At 46.0% G+C, this 27,448-nt stretch overlaps 1 protein-coding gene across 1 annotated transcript; it reads right to left on the bottom strand.

Moving 5' to 3' along the window:
- Positions 1 to 1,222: 1,222 nt before the first annotated feature.
- LOC148541975 (beta-microseminoprotein-like) lies at positions 1,223 to 27,388 on the bottom strand. The gene is made up of 4 exons (XM_088473751.1): positions 27,318 to 27,388; positions 10,984 to 11,086; positions 7,971 to 8,076; positions 1,223 to 1,580 (listed from the first exon to the last, which is right to left on the bottom strand). The coding sequence occupies exons 1-4, from the start codon at positions 27,345 to 27,347 to the stop codon at positions 1,457 to 1,459; spliced, it is 363 nt and encodes a 120-aa protein (XP_088329877.1). The 5' UTR covers positions 27,348 to 27,388; the 3' UTR covers positions 1,223 to 1,456.
- Positions 27,389 to 27,448: the final 60 nt, after the last annotated feature.

Consider the following 27,448-nt stretch of genomic DNA (forward strand, 5'->3'; position numbering starts at 1 on the left):
GACAGAGATGCTTGGATGAGTCAGTGAGATCCATCTATGCACCTGTGTTAAAATTTGAATTTGTGTAAAATAAAAAATTTTCACAGCCGGTCCTGGTTGTGAAAATATGGAGGAAAAAACGATGTAGGGGTCCCCCGTATTAAACACAACAAGCACCAGGCAATTCAGAACCAGTCCTGGTTGCCAAAATACGGGGGACAAATAACGTAGGAGTCTCCCGTATTTAGTGCAACCAGCACTGGGCCCTGAGCCAGTCCTGGTTCTGGAAATACAGGGGAAAAATGAGTAGGGTTCCCCTGTATTTTCCAGAACCAGCACCGGACATTTTCTAGCGGGGGGCATAGGCAGGTTATTTCCCGGCGGCTGTCCCAAATCGAAAGATATCTTGTTATGATAAGATAGTTTTTACCATGCTTCAGTAGTAATGGAGCTGTGTGCGCTGCATTACGTCCCTTAGATCCACCAGACAGGCATTGGACTTCCAGTCCGATACCTATCTTGTGGATCTAAAGGATGTAAGCATTGGAGGTTGTTCTCCTCACCCGCAGCTTCCACTTGTGCTGTTACGTGACCGCTGACATGCAGCGTACTAAGCTCCATTACTAATGAAGCATGGTAAAAACTATCTTATCCTAACAAGTTATCTCTCGAATTGGAACAGCCGGGACATACCCTGCCTATGCTGACGGCAATAAGGGGGTCTCTGGAGAACCGCAATGATATGTATATGTATGGTGTTTTTTGGGTTAATTTAGAAACTTTAATTTTTTTGCTTCTGAAACCTATGTGCATTTTAAAGGGATAAGGAATTAGGTTTTGATAATTGGAGGCTAATTCTGAACACTCCTCTTTATAGCAAAATAAATATTTAAGTAATCTTAGATTAAAAATTGTTGGCCTCTTGAAGATAAGATAAAGCTACTGTATATGAAGATACCATTTTTCCTTCTATAATTTTGGTAGATCAGTTTGGATATTATAAAAGGCGGGAACAAATTAAACTGGTGTCTCAAGTATGAGTAATGGTCACGAGACAGACTGGCAAACAGGCAACGTAACTCAGGTATTGGCAAGAGGTTCAACTGGGACCACCCATTAGAAAAATAAAATGAGCTCCGCCCTATTAAAAACACGCTATATTTTCCCAATATAACAGTAAAAGGGAAGAGAAACAGTGTCTCTGGTGCAGTCATCCTTTTTAACAGAAATAAAATAAAACCGGTAACAAATAGTAATTTAATATATTATAGGAGCCATTTACAGTAGCATATCATAATGTAAGGCGTACTTGGTAGCTACAATCAATAATGTATAACATCTGGTAAAACAGCAAGCCAGAAATGGTGACACACAACACACCTTAATATTTGCTATTATTTGTCAGACTGTCAACATTTTTATGCTTCATTTCACCTATACACATTTATTTCCATTATGTCCCTTATTTATGCATCAGCTACATCACACCCAAAATTGCACATGGCTCAGACGATCCATCATTTCTTCTGGAATCATACTTGCACGTAGTTGTGTTTAGTACAGCCTCACATTCCTTGGTATAGAAGACTGGCTTGAATACCCTAAAAAGTAATGTATGATAATTTTATTTATACATGATGCAGTGAATACATTGCATAGAGTTGCAATTATTAGAATAGGTAGAAGTTACAGTGTGTCTTGCTTGTGTGTAAGTGTACACTGGAGAACCTGTTGTGAACAGGTGAACAACAGTTTTGCAAAGTAATTGGGGTAATGTCCTCCTTAAGATATTCTCACACAAATTTTCTAACTAACTGGAGAAGATGTCAACAGCGATGTAACACACTGGCACGCTTGCGTTCGTCCGACCACCCCCGGCCACCACCCACAAACAGCACTTCCCGTCAATCACTACAGTCAATCATGGGTCTGCGTATCCTCTGCAATCGCAGTTCCGAGCGCAATTGCTAGTTCACGCATGCACACTGTGATGCATACGCATGCACAGTACACAACAATCGACCGATTGCATGCATATAAGCAACTGCGTTCCTTGCTGAATCAGGCCCTGTGTCCTGTTTAGGGTGTTAGTGATACACTAAATGCTATTTACAAATTGCCAAAGTGCGAAACAGCCGTGCAAATGCTCTTCCAAAACACCATGAATCTGCATTTGTGCTAATACGTCTAATGTTAGATAAAGCGAATAGGAGAGAGGAGGGGTCCCGTGTGCAGTCTCCCTCCTCTCTCCCCGGCATCTGGCCACGTCACCGCAGCAGTAAACTCTGGGCACTAGAGTTCCCTAGTGCGTATAACCTAGGAAAAATGGCCGCGGCAGACATTTTTTAGGTGTTTTGTCCAGCACTACAGCCTGATGCGGAACTTCGGAGGGTAGGTATTAAAACATATGGGTTGGGCACCCCCGGTCCCAGGGGCCCGTGTGCACCGTACACCCTGCATTCATTATAAATACGCCCCTGGTTGTGTGGGCCAAGATGGAAGTATCCGTGTTGTAGAGTATGGATGATGATGGGCAATCCCAGGGCCAGCCCCAGGTCTACTAGCACCCTGTGCAATAATTTTTGGAGCACCATCCCCCCCAGTCTAGCAACATCGCCTCCCCCCCTCCCAGTAACAAAAAATGCACACTGGACCTCACAGGGAAAAAACACACATTGCCCCCACAAGAAAAAAAAACACCTAGTGCCCCATATTTGACTACTCTCCCTGAAGTTATGGGAGTCTTCCAACTTTGCGGGCAGTTCCCCAGACACCTGAAAGAGTAGGCGGCCCTACCACATCCTGCCCATTTGCTAGCAAAGTGGGCAATATGGGGAATATAATTACACAAATCATGGGTAAACAGTAGGGGGCGAGGCCAATATGAAGTGTTTATAAAAATCACATCTTATTGGCCCCACTCCCTCTCGTTCGACCATTGATTCATGGGATTCCTGTAAGTGGGGAGGGGCTTAGTGAAGCATGGCGCCAGGTTTCACCCCCATCTCCAGTCAGCTGCGTCTTTACTCTTGAGGAGCAGAAGTAGGTAAGTATGCAGTGCCCCCACAAGAAAAAGAATACACACGTTGCCTCCCACAGGGAAAAAAAAACAACTTTTAAATTGTATAAGAAAAATCATGATGGAAATTAGCTAAGGGTCCTATGTATTAATCATCACAACAGTGCTGCGATAATTAACAGTCCGTATTGCAACAAATGTTTTCATTTGTAACAAAAATGTCCCTTCTATGTGCTAAATGTAACTCGCAGGGACAGTGGTAGTGATAACAGCTGTCCCTGAGAGTTACAGCACCAGCACCAGGAATCTTTCACATTTTCAAAAGACTCCTCTGGAGAATCTGACACAGCACATGCGCACAGTGTCAGTCAGGGCTGTAACTAGGATGGTGCGGCCGGTACGCCTGCACAGAGCGCACTTGCTCTGTGGGCGGAACCGGCCACCTCCACCTACGATCATGGCCACTACTGCCCGTAACAACGAATAATAGTAGTGGTGTGCTTGGCTCTTTAACTGCCGGGCACACTTATATACTTTACAGTGGGCCGGGCAGCGCTGCCTGCGCTTGTGGTCCGGCCCCTCCCTGTTTCCGGCAGTATCACTGTGGACTGTATCATGACGTCTCTCCCAGTCAGTCCCAAGGTGCCCTGCGATGAGGAGCCGCTGACCCCCTGCCATTCCCCCTACTGCGGCTCCCCAATGCCTACACCCCCCGGCTAGTTATAAAGATAAGTGACGCTTTATGGATAGAGACCTGCGGGGATGGGGGATTTTATTTGGCATACTGTGTAAGGGGGATAGGGTTTTTTTTACTGTTTGGCCTAATGTGTAAGGGGAAGGGGGAATTTTAACATGTGGGCATAATGTGTAAGGAGGAATTTTACTGTGTGGGCATAATGTGTAAGGGGCATCACTACTGTGGGCATAATGTGTAATGGACATCACTGTTGTGGGCATAATGTGTAAGGGACATCACTGTTGTGGGCATAATATGTAATTGGCATTACTACTGTGTGGTGTAATATGTAAGGAGCACTACTACTGTGGGCATAATGTGTAATTGGCATTACTACTGTGTGGCGTAATCTGTAAGGGGCACTACTACTGTGTGCTCATAATGTGTAAGGGGCATTACTAATGTGAATAAGGGGAACTACTATGTCTCATAATGTGAATTGGGGGGTAGTATAGTGTGGCCACACCCTTTCTTCAGACACGCGCCAAAGGCTACATTTGCCTGGTTTATGCCATCTGAGGATGACGTAAACCAATGGGGACAAACTCTGGGAAGCTTATCGGAGTTTGGTACATAGGGGTCAGATGTAGCCCCCATTGATAATAATGAAGAATGCAGTCTGCAGCACTAATGAGCCTTTTGCAGGAGATTTCTGTAAAATCTCCTACACTAGATGATTAGTAAAAATCATTAAATTATGCAGAAACTGTTGTTGGTCCCAGTGACGGCCATCACACTGCCCTTGTATGACAGCTCCACTGGAATGGCCCTCGAGCCCTCCTTGGGCAATCCTTACTAAGGGCCTGATTCAGAGCTGCGTATGCAATCGCATTGGCTAATTTATGCACGCCCATGTAATGGCGTTTAAAATGGACAGGTACGCCTGCGTTTTTTTGATCACTCCCCATTAACACCCCCAAACGCTAGCAGTCTGTCACTCACTTAGCGATGAATTCCTCTGTATGTGCATAACCACAATGTGATCACAGCGCACGTGCAGTGTGGTGCATGCACAATGGCAAACAATCGCTCGATGTGCATGAAAATTGCATTAGCGTCAGTCTCTGAACCAGGCCCTAAGTGCGGAGTAAGTATATGTGCACACCTAATTTTGCAATGGATCCTGAAAACAAGATTATGTTTTGGTGATGTAATTCATTAAATGAGGTAAGCAGGTGGTTAGGGCACATTTACAGGGGCACTCCCTGCTTTACAGAAGGGCACGAGTTCTCCATTTTCCCGAATTTGATTTGTGTACCTAAGAGGTCCTTAAAATCAGATCTCCTCCTTGTAAAGGATCCATTTTGATCCTTTACAAAGACAAAGTGAAGTGGGTACACTTTGAAATGGGCTAGATTGAAATAAAAAATTCTAATGCAGATTTTACAGTTCATAGATGTCCATTATTGTATGTTTCTTCTAGCGGAAATGGGTGGTTGAACTCACTGAAGTGCTTCCAATCTTTCTGCTTGCACTAATGGGAAGAAACCTAGGAATTCCTAGGTCCTTATTTTTTCCATGAGGCTTCCTACAGCACATTGTGCCAGCAGGCCACACCATTGCCCACACCCTATCATTATCCTTGGCAGTGGTCAAAGTGGGATTTAGAAGTGGGGGTATGGAAAATCCAAGCTTGTAATTATGTGTGCGCCGGAAAAAGGGGGGTGCCCTTGAGACATTCCCCTTTTTCATCTGCGTATTGGACCACACAGTAGTACCCCTTATACACATTATATCACACAATAGTAGTGTCCGTAATACACTACCCACAGTATTAGTGCCCCCTATACAATGCCCACCATTGTAGTGCCCCTATACATTGCCCTCAGAAGTAATGCCCACCGAAATAGTGCCCCTTATGCACTGCCCACAGTAGTGGTTCCCCTTGTAGTAGTGCCCTCCAATACATTACCCACAGTAGTGCCCTTTGTAGTAGTGATCCCCTATACAATGCCCACAGTAGTAGTGCACCTCGTAGTAGTGCCCCCTATACACTGCCCACAGTAGTAGTGCCCCTTCTAGTAGTGCTCCTAACACCTAAAGACACACAGACACAAACAAACAGTACTTAACTGAAGTCTCACTCGCACTCAGCACTGTGGGAGAGACACCATGACATCTCTCCCAACACCCAATGTGGGAGCCGTAAGGTGGAGCTCAGGAGTGAGCTCCATCCTTCGACTGCAGCTAAGGAGCCACCGGGCACTTTCTGGTAATAACATAATTTCAGCAGGTGCCCGGCATATGGAGAAGGCAGCACCTCTCCATTCCGGCTGAGTGTCGGGCGGCTCAGTGCTTGATGTGCCGTTATACCATACCGTTGTATAGTGCATCCGGAAAGTATTCACAGCAATTCACTTTTTCCACATTTTGTTATGTTTCAGCCTTATTCCAGAATGGAATAAATTCATTTTTGTCCTCAAAATTCTACACACAATACCCCATAATGACAACATGTAAAAAGTTTTTTTGAGATGTTTGCAAATTTAATAAAAAAATAAAGAAATCACATGTACATAAGTATTCACAGCCTTTGCTCAATACTTTGTTGATGCACCTTTGGCAGCAATTACAGCCTCAAGTCTTTTTGAATATGATGCCACAAGCTTGGCACACCTATCTTTGGGCAGTTTCGCCCATTCCTCTTTGCAGCACTTCTCAAGCTCCATCAGGTTGGATGGGAAGTGTCGGTGCACAGCCATTTTCAGATCTCTCCAGAGATGTCCAATCGGATTCAAGTCTGGGCTCTAGCTGGGCCACTCAAGGACATGCACAGAGTTGTCCTGAAGCCACTCCTTTGATATCTTGGCTGTATGCTTAGGGTCGTTGACCTGCTGAAAGATGAACCGTCACCTCAGTCTGAGGTCAAGAGCACTCTGGAGCAGGTTTTCATCCAGGATGTCTTTGTACATTGCTGCATTCATCTTTCCCTCTATCCTGACTAGTCTCACAGTTCCTGCTGCTGAAAAACATCCCCACAGCATGATGCTGCCACCACCATGCTTCACTGTAGGGATGGTATTGGCCTGGTGATGAGCGGTGCCTGGTATCTTCCAAACATAATGCCTGGCATTCATGCCAAAGAGTTCAATCTTTGTCTCATCATACCAGAGAATTTTGTTTCTCATGGTCTGAGAGTCCTTCAGGTGCATTTTGGCAAACTCCAGGCTGGCTGCCATGTGCTTTTTACTAAGGAGTGGCTTCCGTCTGGCCACTCTACCATACAGGCCTGATTGGTGGATTGCTGCAGAGATGGTTGTCCTTCTGGAAGAATCTCTTCTCTCCACAGTGGAATACTGTAGCTCTGACAGAGTGACCATCAGGTTCTTGGTCACCTCCCTGACTAGGGACTTTCTCCCACGATCGCTCAGTTTAGATGGCTGGCCAACTCTAGGAAGGGTCCTTGTGGTTCCGAAAATCTTCCATTTATGGATGATGGAGGCCACTGTGCTCATTGGGACCTTCAAAGCAGCAGATATTTTTATGTGCCCTTCACCAGATTTGTGCCTCGAGATAATCCTGTCTCGGAGGTCTACAGACAATTCCTTGGACCTCCATGCTTGGTTTTTGCTCTGACATGCACTGTCAAGTGTGGGACCTTATATAGACAGGTGTATGCCTTTCAAAATCATGTCCAATCAACTGAATTTACCACAGGTGTACTCCAATTAAGCCATAGGAACATCTCAAGGATGATCAATGGAAACAGTATGCACCGGAGCTCAATTTTGAGCTTTATGGCAAAGACTGTGAATACTTATGTACATGTGATTTCTTAGTTGTTTTTTTTATTATTAAATTTGCAAAAATCTCAAAAAAACATTTTACACGTTGTCATTATGGGGTATTGTGTGTAAAATTTTGAGGACAAAAATGAATTTATTCCATTGTGAAATAAGGCTGTAACATAACAAAATGTGGAAAAAGTGAAGTGTTGTGAATACTTTCCGGATGCACTGTATACCAGCACACTTCAAGCACTGATCTTCGGGGTATATTTACTGAAGTGCGGGTTTTTAGAAGTGGAGTTGTTGCCCTTAGCAACCAATTAGATTCTAGCTATTATCTATAAGAAGGTGCAAGATAAATGATAAGTAGAATCTGATTGGTTGATATGGGCAACAACTCTACTGTTAAAAACCTGCTCTTTAGTAAATATTCCCCCTTGTGAAAGTGGCTACCCATAGAGATATACCAAGTGAAGAGACTGGGATTGTATTACTTGTGGACACTTACCGCATACAGCAGGATAGTCTGCCTTCTGGACTACAACTACATGTTTTACAATATTCTTTGGACCATGTTGAATCTAAAGGTCTCTTGATGTCCCCATCCATGCAGCCTAGTAGACAGGAAGGTAAGCACAGAGGAGTCAGCTGAAGCATAACTGGTAGCAGTAGAAAAGTGTCCTAACTAGAGCTAAGGGTCTTTTATGAGAATGTGGTGATAGAAAATCTTATCTATCATCTTCTATTGCCGCAATTTAACAAGAAAGTCTGCTGGGTCAGCAGAGTGATGCTCAGCTCCCTGACAATGCTGGCTGGCAGGTAACTCTTACTAAGAGAACTCTTACTGGTCAGTAGCCAGTCTTGGGGCCTTCTGCACACTCGCACTGGGCTTCCAAATCTACTTAAAATAACAATAAGTAAAAATAGAAATAACTATATTTTTATTTATTATAAATTATTAATAGTTATACTTTATTTTAATTCTAAAGTATTTTGGCCTTTGCTGACCCCATCTCAGTATGGCAATAGTGATAAAAGGATTATGGTGGTACATCTACTATCCCGATCCTCCTTAAATAGACTTCTCATGGGGAAGCTGTCTCCAGGAGGTAGACAGTGAAGGCAATCACCAGTGATATCTGGCAACAGATAAGTGACAGTGTTTTCTTTATACTTTTCACTACACTTACTTATGGAGAAAGCATAAATATCAAATTTTTCACCTATTAGGCTGAAAATATGAGATAGTTAAGTTTATTAAATAGTCCCCTTAGGCAAATAAATGGTTCATCGAGAACTTTACATGGTGAACCTTATCTCCTCTCAGTCCTCAAATCCCCAACATCTCTTCACCACCTTCAACTCCCTCCTCCGCCCACCCCCTCCTCATCTCCCCTCCTCGCTCTCTGCCCTTGACTTTGCTACCTACTTAACATCTAAAATTGACTCCATACATCAGAACATCATATCCCACCAGTCCCCCTGCTATCCACCTCCTCTCTTCCCAGATCACCCCTCTCCTTCCATTTTACTGACTCTGCTTTCTTCTTCCCTGTATCTGGAGAGGAAGTCATGTCCCTCATCCAGTCCCCCCCCTTCCACCTCCCCCCTTGACCCTATCCCTTCACGTCTCCTCCACTACCTCTCTCCTTCTGCCTGCTCCCATCTTGCCCACCTCCTTAATCTCTCCCTATAATCAGGCACTGTCCCGTCTGCATTCAAACATGCCCTTGTTTCCCCCATACTAAAAGAAACCTACCCTTGATCCTAACACTCTCTCCAACTACCGTCCCATCTCTCTCCTCCCTTTTGCCTTCAAGCTTCTTGAGCATGTTGTTTACAAGCGCCTTACCACCTTTCTTTCCGCTCACTCCCTCCTTGACCCTTTTCAGTCTGGCTTCCGTTCTCTCCACTCCACTGAAACTGCCCTCACTAAAGTCAGCAATGACCTCCTTGCTGCTAAATCCAAGGGCCACTACTCTCTGCTCATTCTCCTTGACCTTTCTGCTGCTTTTGACACTGTGGACCACCCTCTCCTTCTGCAAATCCTTCACTCCCTTGGTCTACGTGACACTGCCCTCCCCTGGCTATCCTCCTACCTCTCTGACAATCCTTCTCTGTCTCCTCTCATGGCTCCTCTTCTCTCCCACAGCCTCTTGCAGTAGATGTTCCCCAAGGTTCTGTTCTTGGACCTCTCCTTTTCTCACTCTATACATCTTCACTAGGTGAACTCATCAGCTTTTTTGACCTCCAATATCATCTCTATGCTGATGATAGATCTACCTTTCCTCCCCCGACCTCTCTCCCTCTCTCCTCACTCCTGTCTCCAACTGTCTCTCGGCCATCTCTTCCTGGATGTCCCAGCGATTTCTTAAACTTAATATGTCTAAGACTGAGCTAATCATCTTCCCTCCCCCCTGCATAACCACACTTCTCACAATTTCCTTATCAATTGATGGCACAACTATCTCCTCTAGCCCCAAAGTGCGCTGTCTTGGAGTTATCCTGGACTCCTCCCTCTCCCTCAAACCACATATCCAGAAACTCTCACAGTGCTGTCGTTTTCATCTTAAAAATATTTCCAAGATTAGACCCTTTCTCACCCAGGATGCCACTAAAACCCTCATTCACTCATTGGTCATCTCAAGATTGGACTACTGTAACCTCCTCCTATCTGGCCTCCCCAAATCCCTTCTCTCCCCTCTCCAGTCTGTCCTCAATGCTGCTGCTCGGCTCATCTTCCTCTCAAAACGTTCTGCATTTGCCTCCCCTCTCCTACAAGCCCTCCACTGGCTCCCCTTCCCTTTTAGAACCCAATTTAAGGTTCTCACACTCACTTACAAAGCCATCAGCCATTTTTCTCCCATTTACATCTCTTATCTCCTCTCCCTTCACTCTCCTGTCCGCCCTCTTCGTTCAACAAATGCACGCCGCCTCTCATGCCAATTGATTGCTTCCTCCCACTCCCGCCTCCAAGATTTTGCCCGCGCTGCTCCCCACCTTTGGAACTCTCTCCCTCTTCTCATCAGACTCTCCACCTCTCTTAAATCCTTCAAACGGGCTCTCAAGACCCACTATTTCATCAAAGCCTTTCAGCTCTCATCTTAACTTGCTGCTACATACTCCTCTCTCCCTGCCTACCCCATCTGTTTCACCCCTGTCTGTCCCTCCCCCCTAGAATGTAAGCTCCGATGAGCAGGGCCCTCTACCCTCTTGTGCTTCTCCTTACTCTACCTTCATCTACTTCTTACTCTCTACCAGGGCACCTAACACTTGGTTGCTTTGCATTGTTGCTTATCTGCGTGTTATAGTCGCGAATGTAGCAATGTATATTATACATGCCTGTAATGTATTGTATTGTACTGTAAGTCACTGTAAATATATTAATGTACTTTGTAAGGCGCTGCAAAACACTTTTGGCGCCATATAAATAAATGATAATAATAATGGTGAACCTTGGTGTCTACACGTATCACAGATTGGAAAACTCTGCTCTAAAATACAAAGAGGGATCTTCTTACCATCTGGTTTTATGCCTCGTGCTGAACGTTCTGGTTCAGATTCTTCGCAACCATTGCACAATGCCAGGAAACTGGAAACCATTATTACAAGCACAAGGCAGCCCTGTGTACAGATGAAACAAAAGGAAGACCAGAACATTGATAAATCACAAGCTGCAGCTCATTCATGGTTTAAGCACAAAACAAAGCAGCAAATGTCTTGTTGATGAATGCGCACAACATCAATTCTCGCTCTGCATACACGCTGCTCTGCTACACTTCCCCCAACTTCCCCCCCACCGCGGGACACTGCAGCCGGCAGGTGGGACAGTCCCATAAAAACAGGACTGTCCCCCTGAATGCGGGACAGTTGGGAGGTATGATGCACTGAATGTGTTTAAAGTCTTAAGGTGCATACACACACAACGATTTTTTGAACGATTATAGTTAAACGATATCGTTTGAAAAAATTGTTCACTTTCTGAGTCAAATGATGAACGATTATTGTTCATGCACGTTCACGTTTGTAGTTTAGTAGTTCAGTCAGACTTGTCAACTCAACGATTTTCATTAAGTTAATATGCAAAAATCATTTGTAGTTCATAAAAATCGTTCATTACATTTAAATGAACATAGTAAATGAACAACTTTAGAAAACGATTTTAGTTCATTTTTTCAAGGGAGAAAATCGTTTTCTAAAATCGTTCATTAACTCAATCGTTGTGTGTGTATGCAGCTTCAGGGGTAAATTTACTAAAGTGAGAGTTTTTAGAAGTGAGTTTTAGAAGAGATGTTGCCCAATGGCAACCAATTAGATTCTACTTAACATTTAACTAGCACCTTCTAGAAGGTAATAGCTAGAATCTGATACAGAGTGCAAACACTGTTTTGTTTTATAAAAAAGTCTACTTTTATAAAGGGGTAACAAACACAAAAATGGCAGCTGCTCAATCGATCTGGTACTTTTCAGGTAAATGAAAGGGAGGGGATTAAACCCCTTCCCTTTTCTATTTTCTAAAGGGGTGTATCCTCCTATTGGCTAGAATGGCACTTGCCAGGTGCGCCACCTGCTGCCAGTTCTGTCTGTCAAAAGTCTGTGCTCATCTCTCAGTCAGAGGCATCAGTAACGGATGATGAGTGAGGGGGGCGATAGCCGCACATACAGCCACCATGGTGTCTGTTTACTAACTGCCAACAGGGAGAGGGGGGGCACCAGTCCCTTACTTTGCCAGGGGCACTCGAACCCCTAGATACACCTCTGCTTTTATATGGCAAATGCACACATTAAAATGACAGTGATTGGCTGAAGTGAGGCTACTGCATAGCATACCTCCCAACATGACCCTCTCCAGGAGGGACACAATACTCTGGTCCTGGACTTCCCTGGTAAGAGGTGGGGCTGCAGCGCAGTTCAAAAGTCAAATAGGGGAGCCACACCAAATGTCATTTCACACACTGCCAGACATCACTGGCTGGGACTCACTGGCAGTTGGTGTGACTCCCCTATTTGAATATTGGACTGTACTGCAGCCCCACCTCTGGAGCCTCCACCAATCATAAATTACCAGGGAAGTCCAGAACCAGAGCATAGTGTCCCTCCTGGAGAGGGTCATGTTGGGAAGTATGGCATAGCTGCCATCATTTACAACACCTGGCTGCAGCAGATATCCTGTGCAGGGCGGTGCTTGTGCTGCAGTACCCAGGTGACTGTTGGCTGACACTATAGAGCTAAAGCAAAGTTGAACGCACGACTGTTTTCATTGTGTATCTTGTGTCATACTTGCCTACTCTCCCGGAACCTGTGAGAGGCCCCCCGCACCCCCCAGAAGAGTAGATACTTCCCCCGCATCCCGTCCACTTCCTATGAAGAATTTTCCCGGGGATCAGTGGGTCCATGAGTAGGGGCGGAGCCTTAATGATGCAATTCTATGACAATCGTGTAATTTGGCCCCGTCACGTAGTAAAATATATGGGATACCCAGCATTTTACCGCGAGGGACAGGGCTTAATGATGCAAATAGTCTGGCCCCGACACATCACCGCCCACCTGCATCTTCTCTAAGGACATCTCCTGGAGAGGAGAATATTAAAGTTGGTAAGTTGTGAAATCTCAGCCATAGGGAGTCATTAATGTGCATGACCTGTGGTGACTGGCAGCTCTCATGCAGTATAATGTGATATATCAGCTATAGGGAGTCATTTATGTGCATGACCTGTGGTGACTGGCAGCTCTCATGCAGCATAATGTGATATATCAGCCATAGGGGGTCATTAATGTGCATGACCTGTGGTGACTGGCTGCTCTCATGCAGTATAATGTGATATATCAGCTATAGGGAGTCATTAATGTGCATGACCTGTGGTGACTGGCAGCTCTCATGCAGTATAATGTGATATATCAGCCATAGGGAGTCATTTATGTGCATGAGCTGTGACTGGCAGCTCTCATGCAGTATAATGCATACTTGCCAACTCTCCCTGATTGTCAGGGAGACTCCCTGAAATAGTAGCAATCTCCCTGACTCCTTGAAGAGTCTTGCGGGTATATTTACTAAAGTGAGAGTTTTTAGAAGTGGAGATGTTGCCCATAGCAACCAATCAGATTATACCTAACATTTAACTAGCACCTTCTAGAAGATAATAGCTACAATCCGATTGGTTGCTGTGGGCAACATCTCCACTTCTAAAAACTATCACTTTAGTAAATATATACCTGCAGCAATCCCCCTAATTGCACTTTCCCCCCATTATGAAGCTGTTTTATTTATATATATATATATATATATATATATATATATATATATTAGGGGTGAGCGGGTTCGGATTTCTGAAATCCGAACCCCCCCGAGCCCCCCCGATCCGAGTCCGATCCGAGTCAGGCTCGACTTTTCCCGCCTGACTCGGATCTGACATCGAGGCAAAACGTCATCATCCCGCCTTCCGAGTCTCGCGGGTTTTGGATCCTATATAAGGTACCCGCGTCGGCGCCATTTTCTCACTCGGCTGTGGACAGTGAAGAGGGAGGGTGGGAGTTAGTGCTGTGTAGTGTAGTGTAGTGTAGTGCTGCTGTTGTCCACTACTTCAAAGTCCATAGGGGCTGGCTGTGTTGTGCTGTGCTGCTGTTGTTAATAGGGGCTGTGTCCACTACTTCAAAGTCCATAGGGGCTGGCTGGACTGTGTTGTGCAGTCAGTTCCAAAGTCCTGTGCAGTGTCCCAGTCCTAAAGGGGTGCTGTAGTGTTGTCCAGGGGGTGCTCTGTCCATCAGGGGTGCTCCCCCCAAGTGCTAAAAAAATAATATATTTTCTGTGTTTGTGAATTGTGTGCGCAGTAGCCGCACGTGCATCAACAAAGTAGTGCCAAGAGTGCCCCTGTGTCATAAGTAAAGGGCCGGCTGGCTTGACCGTTAAAGGGTGCTGTAACCCCCGAAAGTACACTCCAGTCCAAACCAAAAAAAAATTATTTTCTGTGTTTGTGAATTGTGTGCGCAGTAGCCGCACGTGCATCAACAAAGTAGTGCCAAGCGTGCGCCTGTGTCATAAGTAAAGGGCCGGCTGGCTTGACCGTTAAAGGGTGCTGTAACCCCTGAAAGTACACTCCAGTCCAAACCAAAAAAAAATTATTTTCTGTGTTTGTGAATTGTGTGCGCAGTAGCCGCACGTGCATCAACAAAGTAGTGTCAAGCGTTCGCCTGTGTCATAAGTAAAGGGCCGGCTGGCTTGACCGTTAAGGGTGCTGTAACCCCCGAAAGTACACTCCAGTCCAAACCAAAAAAAAAATTATTTTCTGTGTTTGTGAATTGTGTGCGCAGTAGCCGCACGTGCATCAACAAAGTAGTGCCAAGCGTGCGCCTGTGTCATAAGTAAAGGGCCGGCTGGCTTGACCGTTAAGGGTGCTGTAACCCCCGAAAGTACACTCCAGTCCAAACCAAAAAAAAAATTATTTTCTGTGTTTGTGAATTGTGTGCGCAGTAGCCGCACGTGCATCAACAAAGTAGTGCCAAGCGTGCGCCTGTGTCATAAGTAAAGGGCCGGCTGGCTTGACCGTTAAGGGTGCTGTAACCCCCGAAAGTACACTCCAGTCCAAACCTAAAAAAAAATTATTTTCTGTGTTTGTGAATTGTGTGCGCAGTAGCCGCACGTGCATCAACAAAGTAGTGCCAAGCGTGCGCCTGTGTCATAAGTAAAGGGCCGGCTGGCTTGACCGTTAAAGGGTGCTGTAACCCCCGAAAGTACACTCCAGTCCAAACCAAAAAAAAATTATTTTCTGTGGTTGTGAATTGTGTGCGCAGTAGCCGCACGTGCATCAACAAAGTAGTGCCAAGCGTGCGCCTGTGTCATAAGTAAAGGGCCGGCTGGCTTGACCGTTAAGGGTGCTGTAACCCCCGAAAGTACACTCCAGTCCAAACCTAAAAAAAAATTATTTTCTGTGTTTGTGAATTGTGTGCGCAGTAGCCGCACGTGCATCAACAAAGTAGTGCCAAGAGTGCGCCTGTGTCATAAGTAAAGGGCCGGCTGGCTTGACCGTTAAAGGGTGCTGTAACCCCCAAAAGTACACTCCAGTCCAAACCAAAAAAAAATTATTTTCTGTGTTTGTGAATTGTGTGCGCAGTAGCCGCACGTGCATCAACAAAGTAGTGCCAAGCGTGCGCCTGTGTCATAAGTAAAGGGCCGGCTGGCTTGACCGTTAAAGGGTGCTGTAACCCCTGAAAGTACACTCCAGTCCAAACCAAAAAAAAATTATTTTCTGTGTTTGTGAATTGTGTGCGCAGTAGCCGCACGTGCATCAACAAAGTAGTGCCAAGCGTGCGCCTGTGTCATAAGTAAAGGGCCGGCTGGCTTGACCGTTAAGGGTGCTGTAACTCCCGAAAGTACACTCCAGTCCAAACCAAAAAAAAAATTATTTTCTGTGTTTGTGAATTGTGTGCGCAGTAGCCGCACGTGCATCAACAAAGTAGTGCCAAGCGTGCGCCTGTGTCATAAGTAAAGGGCCGGCTGGCTTGACCGTTAAGGGTGCTGTAACCCCCGAAAGTACACTCCAGTCCAAACCTAAAAAAAAATTATTTTCTGTGTTTGTGAATTGTGTGCGCAGTAGCCGCACGTGCATCAACAAAGTAGTGCCAAGCGTGCGCCTGTGTCATAAGTAAAGGGCCGGCTGGCTTGACCGTTAAAGGGTGCTGTAACCCCCGAAAGTACACTCCAGTCCAAACCAAAAAAAAATTATTTTCTGTGTTTGTGAATTGTGTGCGCAGTAGCCGCACGTGCATCAACAAAGTAGTGCCAAGCGTGCGCCTGTGTCATAAGTAAAGGGCCGGCTGGCTTGACCGTTAAAGGGTGCTGTAACCCCTGAAAGTACACTCCAGTCCAAACCAAAAAAAAATTATTTTCTGTGTTTGTGAATTGTGTGCGCAGTAGCCGCACGTGCATCAACAAAGTAGTGCCAAGCGTGCGCCTGTGTCATAAGTAAAGGGCCGGCTGGCTTGACCGTTAAGGGTGCTGTAACTCCCGAAAGTACACTCCAGTCCAAACCAAAAAAAAAATTATTTTCTGTGTTTGTGAATTGTGTGCGCAGTAGCCGCACGTGCATCAACAAAGTAGTGCCAAGCGTGCGCCTGTGTCATAAGTAAAGGGCCGGCTGGCTTGACCGTTAAGGGTGCTGTAACCCCCGAAAGTACACTCCAGTCCAAACCTAAAAAAAAATTATTTTCTGTGTTTGTGAATTGTGTGCGCAGTAGCCGCACGTGCATCAACAAAGTAGTGCCAAGCGTGCGCCTGTGTCATAAGTAAAGGGCCGGCTGGCTTGACCGTTAAAGGGTGCTGTAACCCCCGAAAGTACACTCCAGTCCAAACCAAAAAAAAATTATTTTCTGTGTTTGTGAATTGTGTGCGCAGTAGCCGCACGTGCATCAACAAAGTAGTGCCAAGCGTGCGCCTGTGTCATAAGTAAAGGGCCGGCTGGCTTGACCGTTAAAGGGTGCTGTAACCCCCAAAGTACACTCCAGTCCAAACCAAAAAAAAATTATTTTCTGTGTTTGTGAATTGTGTGCGCAGTAGCCGCACGTGCATCAACAAAGTAGTGCCAAGAGTGCGCCTGTGTCATAAGTAAAGGGCCGGCTGGCTTGACCGTTAAAGGGTGCTGTAACCCACAAAGTACACTCCAGTCCGAACCAAAAAAAAATTTATTTTCTGTGTTTAGCCGCACGTATATATCAAATCGATATAACATAAATGGAGGACCAAACTTTCTCCGATAAAAATAAAATAGAGAAAGATCAAGAACCACTTCCTCCTAGTGCTGAAGCTGCTGCCACTAGTCATGACATAGACGATAACATGCCATCAACGTCGTCTGCCAAGGCCGATGCCCAATGTCATAGTAGAGGGCACATACAATCCCAAATGGCAAAGTTCAGGAAAATGACCTTGAAAAAGACATTTAAATCAGCTGAAGAGAAACGTAAACTTGCCAATATGCCATTTACGACACGGAGTGGCAAGGAACGGCTAAGGTCGATCCCTAGTATGTTCATGACTAGTGGTTCAGCTTCACATGACGATGGAAGCACTCCTCCCACTAAAAAAATCAAAAGAGTTAAGCTGGCAAAAGCACAGCGAAGAACTGTGCTTTCTAAGAAGATATCACAAATCCCCAAAGAGAGTCCAAGTGTGGTGGTGGTTGCGATGCCTGACCTTCCCAGCACTGGACGGGAAGAGGTGGCTCTTTCCACCATTTGCACGCCCCCTGCAAGTGCTGAAAGGAGCACCCACAGTCCACTTGCTGATATGCAAATTGAAGATGTCACTGTTGAAGTACAACAGGATGAGGATACTGGTGTAGCTGGCGCTGAGGAGGAAGTTGGCGAGGAGGATTCTGATGGTGATGTGGTTTGTTTAAATCAGGCTCCGGGGGAGACAGTTGTTGTCCGTGGGATGAAAAAGCCCATCACGGTCATGCCTGGGCAGAAGACCAAACATTCCACCTCTTTGGTCTGGCAATATTTCTATCCAAATCCGGACAACAACTGTCTTGCCATATGTACCATATGTAAAGGTGAAATAAGTAGGGGTAGGGACGTCAACCACCTAGGAACATCCTCCCTTATACGGCACCTGCAGCGCGTTCATAAAAAGTTACTGTCAAGTTCAGAAACTTTGGCTCAGACCGTAAGCAGTCCAGGGACACCTAAATCCCGTTGTCCTGTTGTATCCAAGCGCCTGCAAACCACACCGTCAACTCCCTCCTCGTCAATTTCCTCCTTAGTCAGGATCGGAAGTAGTCCTGCAGGCCATATCACTGGCATGACTGACTCTCCTATCCGGGATTCCTCCGGAGGATCCTGCATTGCTACGCCTACTGCTGCCGCTGCTGCTGTTGCTGCTGCTGCTGGGAGTCGTTCATCATCCCAGAGAGGAAGTAGGAACACCACTACTTTTACTAAACAATTGACCCTCCAACAGTCCTTAGCGAGGAGGATGAAGTACGACAGCAGTCATCCTGAACCAAAACGTATAACTGAGGCCTTGACTGCTATGTTGGTGTTAGACGTGCGTCCGGTATCCGCCATTAGTGCAGTGGGATTTAGACAATTGATGGAGGTAGTGTGTCCCCGGTTCCAAATCCCGTCTAGATTCCACTTCACTAGGCAGGCGATACCGAGACTGTACAGAAACGTCAGAAAAAGTGTCCTCAGTGTCCTGAAAAATGCCGTTGTACACAATGTCCACTTAACCACGGACATGTGGACAAGTGGAACAGGGCAGACTAAGGACTATATGACTGTGACAGCCCACTGGGTAGATGTATCACCTTACGCAGCAACAGCAGCAGCGTCACCAGTAGCAGCATCTCAGAAACGCCAGCTCGTTACAAGGCAGGCTACGCTGTGTATCACCGGTTTCAGTAAGAGGCACACCGCCGACAACCTCTTAGAGAAACTGAGGGAAATCATCGCCCAGTGGCTTACCCCACTTAGACTCTCCTGGGGATTTGTGATATCTGACAACGCCACCAATATTGTGCGGGCATTACATCTGGGCAAATTCCAGCACGTCCCATGTTTTGCTCACACAATAAACTTGGTGGTGCAGAATTTTCTGAAAAGCGACAGGGGCGTGCAGGAGACGCTTTGGGTGGCCCGAAAAATTTCTGGCCACTTTCGCCATTCAGCGACTGCGTGCCGAAGACTGGAGCGCCAGCAAACACTCTTGAACCTGCCCCGCCATCACCTGAAGCAAGAGGTTGTGACGCGGTGGAACTCAACCCTCTATATGCTTCAGAGGATGGAGGAGCAGCAAAAGGCCATACAAGCCTATACATCCACCTATGACATAGGCAAAGGAGGGGGTATGCACCTGACTCAAGCGCAGTGGAGAATGATTTCCGTGTTGTGCAAGGTTCTTCAGCCCTTCGAACTTGCCACACGTGAAGTCAGTTCAGACACTGCCAGCTTGAGTCAGGTCATTCCCCTCATCAGGCTTTTGCAGAAGCAGCTGGAGAAAGTGAAGGAGGAGCTAAGACGGAGCGATTCCGCTCGGCATGTGGGACTTGTGGATGAAGCCCTTCATTCGCTTTGCCAGGATTCCAGGGTGGTCAATCTGTTGAAATCAGACCACTACATTTTGGCCACCGTGCTCGATCCTAGGTTTAAAGCCTATGTGGTGTCTCTCTTTCCGGCCGACACAAGCCTGCAGAGGTGCAAAGACCTGCTGGTGAACACACTGTCAGCTGAAGCGGAACGTGACACGTCAACTGCTCCTTCTTCATTTTCTCCCGCAACTGGGGCTGCCAGGAAAAAACTTAGGTATCCTAAGCAACCCGCTGGCGGTGATGCAGGGCAGGCAGGACCAAGTTTGGACATCTGGTCCGGACTGAAGGACCTGGCAACAATTTCTGACATGTCTACTGTCACTGCATATGATACTGTCACCATTGACAGAATGGTGGAGGATTACATCGGTGACAGCATCCAAGTAGGCATGTCAGACAGTCCATACCTGTACTGGCAGGAAAAAGAGGCAATTTGGAGGCCCCTGTACAAACTGGCTCTATTTTACCTGAGTTGCCCCCCCTCCAGTGTGTACTCCGAAAGAGTGTTTAGTGCAGCCGGGAACCTTGTCAGCGAAAGGCGTAGGAGGTTGCTTCCACAGAATGTGGAGAAGATGATGTTCATCAAAATGAATTATCAGCTCTTCCAGGGAGACCAGCCTCCAGAAGGTACAGAGGGACCTGTGGTGGTGGATTCAAGTGGGGACGAGTTAATACTTTGTGAGGATGAGGATGTACACACTGAAGAGGGTGAGGAATCGGTGGATGAGGAGGATGAGGATGACATCTTGCCTCCGTAGAGCCAGTTTGTGCAGGGACACATTAATTGCCAGCTTGTTTTGTGGGGGCCCAAACGAACCAATCATTTCAGCCACAGTTGTGTGGCAGACCCTGGCGCTGAAATGATTGATTTGTTAAAGTGTGCATGTCCTGTTTATACAACATAAGGGTGGGTGGGAGGGCCCAAGGACAATTCCATCTTGCACCTCTTTTTTTCTTTGCATTATGTACAGTTTGGGGCCTAGTTTTTCTAACTGCCATCCTGCCTGCCACTGCAGTGTCACTCCTAGATGGGTCACGTGTTTGTGCCGCCCACTCGTGTCGCTTAGCATAGTCATCCAGCTACCTCGGTGCAACCTTTTGGACATAAAAACACTATTGTGAGGTGTGAGGTGTTCAGAATAGACTGGAAATGAGTGGAAATTAAGGTTATTGAGGTTAATAATAGCATAGGAGCAGAAAAACCTACAAATTCTGTGATTTTAGCTGTTTTTATGCTTTTTTTCAAAAAAATACAGATCCAAAACACAAAACCCAGAACCCAAAACACGGAAGGGTGGTTTTGGCAAAACCAATCCAGATCCAAAACACGAAGAAAGATCCAGATCCAAAACCAAAACACAAAACACGAAAAGTGGCCGGTGCACACCCCTAATATATATATATATATATATTAGGGGTGTGCACCGGCCACTTTTCGTGTTTTGTGTTTTGGTTTTGGATCTGGATCTTTCTTCGTGTTTTGGATCTGGATTGGTTTTGCCAAAACCACCCTTCCGTGTTTTGGGTTCTGGGTTTTGTGTTTTGGATCTGTATTTTTTTGAAAAAAAGCATAAAAACAGCTAAAATCACAGAATTTGTAGGTTTTTCTGCTCCTATGCTATTATTAACCTCAATAACCTTAATTTCCACTCATTTCCAGTCTATTCTGAATACCTCACACCTCACAATAGTGTTTTTATGTCCAAAAGGTTGCACCGAGGTAGCTGGATGACTATGCTAAGCGACACGAGTGGGCGGCACAAACACGTGACCCATCTAGGCGTGAAACTGCAGTGGCAGACAGGATGGCATTGAAAAACTAGGCCCCAAACTGTACATAATGCAAAGAAAAAAAAGAGGTGCAAGATGGAATTGTCCTTGGGCCCTCCCACCCACCCTTATGTTGTATAAACAGGACATGCACACTTTAACAAACCAATCATTTCAGCGCCAGGGTCTGCCACACAACTGTGGCTGAAATGATTGGTTCGTTTGGGCCCCCACAAAACAAGCTGGCAATTAATCTGTCCCTGCACAAACTGGCTCTACGGAGGCAAGAAGTCGTCCTCATCCTCCTCATCCACAGATTCCTCACCCTCTTCAGTGTTATGTACACAGAGTATTAATTCGTCCCTGCTGGAACCACAGGTCCCTCTGTACGTTCTGGAGGCTGGTCTCCCTGGAAGAGTTGATCATTCATTTTATGAACATCATCTTCTCCACATTTTGTGGAAGCAACCTCCTACGCCTTTCGCTAACAAGGTTCCCGGCTGCACTAAACACTCTTTCGGAGTACACACTGGAGGGGGGGCAACTCAGGTAAAATAGAGCCAGTTTGTACAGGGACCTCCAAATTGCTTCTTTTTCCTGCCAGTACAGGTACGGACTGTCTGACATGCCTACTTGGATGCTGTCACCGATGTAATCCTTTAACAGACAGACGCACGCTTGTCGCTGCTGCTTTGAGGATTCAAGTGCGGCTACAGCCCACACAATTCACAAAGACAGAAAAAAAAAAAGAATATTTTTATTGTTTGTGGAGCACACTTTGAGGGTTACACCACCCTCTAACAGACAGACGCACGCTTGTCGCTGCTGCTTTGAGGATGCAAGTGCGGCTACAGCCCACACAATTCACAAAGACAGAAAAAAGAAGAAGAATATTTTTATTCTTTGTGTAGCACACTTTGAGGGTGTCACCACCCTTTAACAGACAGACGCACGCTTGTCGCTGCTGCTTTAAGGATGCAGGTGCGGCTACAGCCCACACATTTCACAAAGACCGAAAAAAAAGAACAATATTTTAATTGTTTGTGTAGCACACTTTGAGGGTGTCACCACCCTTTAACAGACAGACGCACACTTGTCGCTGCTGCTTTGAGGATGCAAGTGTGGCTACATCGCACACAAGTCACAAACACATTAAAAAAATGTTTTTGATTTTTTGGAGCACTTTGAGAGTTACACCACCCTTTAACAGACAGACGCACGCTTGTCGCTGCCGCTTTGAGGATGCAAGTGCGGCTACAGCCCACACAATTCACAAAGACAGAAAAAAAAAGAACAATATTTTAATTGTTTGTGTAGCACACTTTGAGGGTGTCACCACCCTTTAACAGACAGACGCACGCTTGTCGCTGCTGCTTTGAGGATGCAGGTGGAATCTAGACGGGATTTGGAACCGAGGACACACTACCTCCATCAATTGTCTAAATCCCACTGCACTAATGTCGGATACCGGACGCACGTCTAACACCAACATAGCAGTCAAGGCCTCAGTTATACGTTTTGCTTCAGGATGACTGCTGTCGTACTTCATCCTCATCGCTAGGGACTGTTGGAGGGTCAATTGTTTAGTAAAAGTAGTGATGTTCCTACTTCCTCTCTGGGATGATGAACAACTCCCAGCAGCAGCAACAGCACTAGTAGGAAGTGGTTCTTGATCTTTCCCTATTTTATTTTTATCAGAGAAAGTTTGGTCCTCCATTTATGTTATATTGATATATATACGTGCGGCTAAAGCGCACACAAACACAGAAAATATTTTTTTATTTTTGCTGGAGAGTAGTGCACTTTGTGGGTTACACCACCCTTTAAGAAATGAGCCAGCCGGCTCTTTACTTATGGGACACAGGCGCACGCTTGGCGCTGCTCCTTTGTTGATGCACGTGCAGCCACAGTGCACACAAGTCACAAACACAGAAAATATATATTTTTTTGGTTTGGAGTGTACTTTGGGGGTTACAGAACCCTTTAATGGTCAAGCCAGCCGGCCCTTTACTTATGACACAGGCGCACGCTTGGCACTACTTTGTTGATGCACGTGCGGCTACTGCGCACACAATTCACAAACACAGAAAATAATTTTTTTTTTGGTTTGGACTGGAGTGTACTTTCGGGGGTTACAGCACCCTTTAACGGTCAAGCCAGCCGGCCCTTTACTTATGACACAGGCGCACACTTGGCACTACTTTGTTGATGCACGTGCGGCTACTGCGCACACAATTCACAAACACAGAAAATAATTTTTTTTCGGTTTGGACTGGAGTGTACTTTGGGGGTTACAGCACCCTTTAACGGTCAAGCCAGCCGGCCCTTTACTTATGACACAGGCGCACGCTTGGCACTACTTTGTTGATGCACGTGCGGCTACTGCGCACACAATTCACAAACACAGAAAATAATTTTTTTTTTGGTTTGGACTGGAGTGTACTTTTGGGGGTTACAGCACCCTTTAACGGTCAAGCCAGCCGGCCCTTTACTTATGACACAGGCGCACGCTTGGCACTACTTTGTTGATGCACGTGCGGCTACTGCGCACACAATTCACAAACACAGAAAATTATTTTTTTTCGGTTTGGACTGGAGTGTACTTTGGGGGTTACAGCACCCTTTAACGGTCAAGCCAGCCGGCCCTTTACTTATGACACAGGCGCACGCTTGGCACTACTTTGTTGATGCACGTGCGGCTACTGCGCACACAATTCACAAACACAGAAAATAATTTTTTTTTTGGTTTGGACTGGAGTGTACTTTCGGGGGTTACAGCACCCTTTAACGGTCAAGCCAGCCGGCCCTTTACTTATGACACAGGCGCACGCTTGGCACTACTTTGTTGATGCACGTGCGGCTACTGCGCACACAATTCACAAACACAGAAAATAATTTTTTTTTTGGTTTGGACTGGAGTGTACTTTCGGGGGTTACAGCACCCTTAACGGTCAAGCCAGCTGGCCCTTTACTTATGACACAGGCGCACGCTTGGCACTACTTTGTTGATGCACGTGCGGCTACTGCGCACACAATTCACAAACACAGAAAATAATTTTTTTTTTGGTTTGGACTGGAGTGTACTTTCGGGGGTTACAGCACCCTTAACGGTCAAGCCAGCCGGCCCTTTACTTATGACACAGGCGCACGCTTGGCACTACTTTGTTGATGCACGTGCGGCTACTGCGCACACAATTCACAAACACAGAAAATAATTTTTTTTTTGGTTTGGACTGGAGTGTACTTTCGGGGGTTACAGCACCCTTAACGGTCAAGCCAGCCGGCCCTTTACTTATGACACAGGCGCACGCTTGGCACTACTTTGTTGATGCACGTGCGGCTACTGCGCACACAATTCACAAACACAGAAAATAATTTTTTTTTGGTTTGGACTGGAGTGTACTTTCGGGGGTTACAGCACCCTTTAACGGTCAAGCCAGCCGGCCCTTTACTTATGACACAGGCGCACGCTTGGCACTACTTTGTTGATGCACGTGCGGCTACTGCGCACACAATTCACAAACACAGAAAATAATTTTTTTTTTGGTTTGGACTGGAGTGTACTTTCGGGGGTTACAGCACCCTTAACGGTCAAGCCAGCCGGCCCTTTACTTATGACACAGGCGCACGCTTGGCACTACTTTGTTGATGCACGTGCGGCTACTGCGCACACAATTCACAAACACAGAAAATAATTTTTTTTTTGGTTTGGACTGGAGTGTACTTTCGGGGGTTACAGCACCCTTAACGGTCAAGCCAGCCGGCCCTTTACTTATGACACAGGCGCACGCTTGGCACTACTTTGTTGATGCACGTGCGGCTACTGCACACACAATTCACAAACACAGAAAATATATTATTTTTTTAGCACTTGGGGGGAGCACCCCTGATGGACAGAGCACCCCCTGGACAACACTACAGCACCGCTTTAGGACTGGGACACTGCACAGGACTTTGGAGTGGACACAGCCCCTATGGAGAACTGACTGCACAACACAGTCCAGCCAGCCCCTATGGACTTTGAAGTAGTGGACACAGCCCCTATTAACAACAGCAGCACAGCACAACACAGCCAGCCCCTATGGACTTTGAAGTAGTGGACAACAGCAGCACTACACTACACTACACTACACAGCCCTAACTCCCACCCTCCCTCTTCACTGTCCACAGCCGAGTGAGAAAATGGCGCCGCCGTGGGTACCTTATATAGGATCCAAAACCCGCGAGACTCGGAAGGCGAGATGATGACGTTTTGCCTCGATTTCAGATCCGAGTCAGGCGGGAAAAGTCGAGCCTGATTCGGATCGGACTCGGATCGGGGGGGCTCGGGGGGGTTCGGATTTCAGAAATCCGAACCCGCTCACCCCTAATATATATATATATATATATATATATATATATAGGCAGAGGTATATACTGTCAAATAGGATCATTAGTATAATTTCCCTGCATAGGCATATTGATGATGGCTACATGCATTTTCTGAAAAGTATCAGTGTGTTTTCATCAACAAGTAGATCTTACTAACTGCCTTGGGGCTCATTTACATTTGGATGGAAGTCAATGTTATGACACACCTCTCAGATGTAGCAGTACAATCTCCCTGAAATGCTTTTTCAAAAGTAGGCAAGTATCCCTTGTGTGTTTCTGCACTGTGCATGCTCTGTAACTAGCTGATTGCAAGTATGGGTGATGCATAGTTGCATGAATTTCAATAGCATCTGCATCAGGCTGCAGTGGGGCATTCTGACAGAGCATACAGTATATTCAGTGAGGGAGTGTGCACAGAACTATATGCTATGCAGAGATCAATGTAAGTGCATCCTGGTGGTAATAAGTGTACACATAGGGTCTGGCTTACCATAAGATGCATACAAATCTGCAGACAGAGAAATATAAGCATTTATTTCAATACACAATATGCGGATCATACAAAGACTATTTGCTTTCAACTCTGCAGCAGTCCCTGGGCGGGATGTACTAACCTTGCGGAGTACATCCCACCAGTCACCGCAACCCTACTGATCGCATATGTACTAACATAGGCGAACAGTACAGCAAAGGACAGCTCTTCTGATAAGATCTGTCCTTTGCGATCAGCGCTGCTCCCTGACTGCATCTGGCATGCGCTGAGTGACGTGGCGGTTGCGTTCGGCCGACCCCCCCCATCACAACCCACAAACGGCACTTCCGGTCAATCACTCTGTGATGGGTCTGCGTGGCCTCTGTGATTGCAGTGGCCAGCTTGCACACTGCGATGCGTATGCATGCGCAGAATGCAACAATTGGCCGATTGCATGCGTATTAGCAACTGCGATCCTTGCTGAATAAGGCCCAGAGTTAGGCTGTGGGGGGGAGTGAGATTAGGGTTAGGGATAGCAGACAAATACTTTCCGGAATGCTGGAAGATTGAAGCTTTGACCCGGAAGTGATTGTCACAGGGTCGCCAGGTCCCAGAAGATGCCACTGGAGTTGCTAAAGCCATTGGGAGCAAGGAAAGTCACCCCTGGGCATCTGCTGTCCTGTCACTGACCATGATCCTGCAAATGTTTGTGTACTAATACACTTTCAAAATGTAGACTGGGAATATGCATGTGTAAGTGTGGTGTAGGCCTCTTTGTACAAGAATACTGTGTGTATGCTGTTTTTTTGAGTTTTGTAAATGTTACCATTATTAGTTACTTGTGACAAGTCAGTCTGTGCATGAGAATTTAAACTTAGATTGAATGTTATTTGCATAAACAAATAATATCTGAAATAATGTAAGAAAATATAAATGGGGAGATGTACCAAACCTTGGAGAAAGATAACATGCAGAGAGATAATGTGCCAACCAATCACCTTCTCGCTGCCATGTTACAGACTGTGCTAGAAAAATGACAGAAGCTAACTGGTTGGTACTTTATCTCTCACCACTTTATCTTTCTCCGAGGCTTGAAACATCTCCCCACAGTCATTATTACTTTATACACAGTACATACGGAGAAGAATAGTGTACTTACCATTGTAGATTTTTCTGAGTAGTGAAGCATATTTAAAAGAGAAGAACAATATCGTGTACAAAGAAGCCAGGTCTCTGTGCACTTGAATCAGTAAACTGACTGAGTGAGAAGAACATTTATAAACCTTCATG

The sequence above is a fragment of the Taudactylus pleione genome, unplaced genomic scaffold (genome assembly GCF_031769625.1).
Source record: "Taudactylus pleione unplaced genomic scaffold, aTauple2 ptg000016l, whole genome shotgun sequence".
NCBI lineage: Eukaryota > Metazoa > Chordata > Amphibia > Anura > Myobatrachidae > Taudactylus > Taudactylus pleione.

Excerpts from the sequence above, each read along its gene's own strand:
- LOC148541975 (XM_088473751.1), bottom strand. The coding sequence starts at position 27,347 with ATGCTTCACTACTCAGAAAAATCTACAATG. Across the intron at positions 8,077-10,983 it reads ACGAGGCATAAAACCAGATG|GCTGCATGGATGGGGACATC; the intron begins GTAAGAAGATCC and ends CCTGTCTACTAG. Across the intron at positions 1,581-7,970 it reads AGACTATCCTGCTGTATGCG|GGTATTCAAGCCAGTCTTCT; the intron begins GTAAGTGTCCAC and ends ATTACTTTTTAG.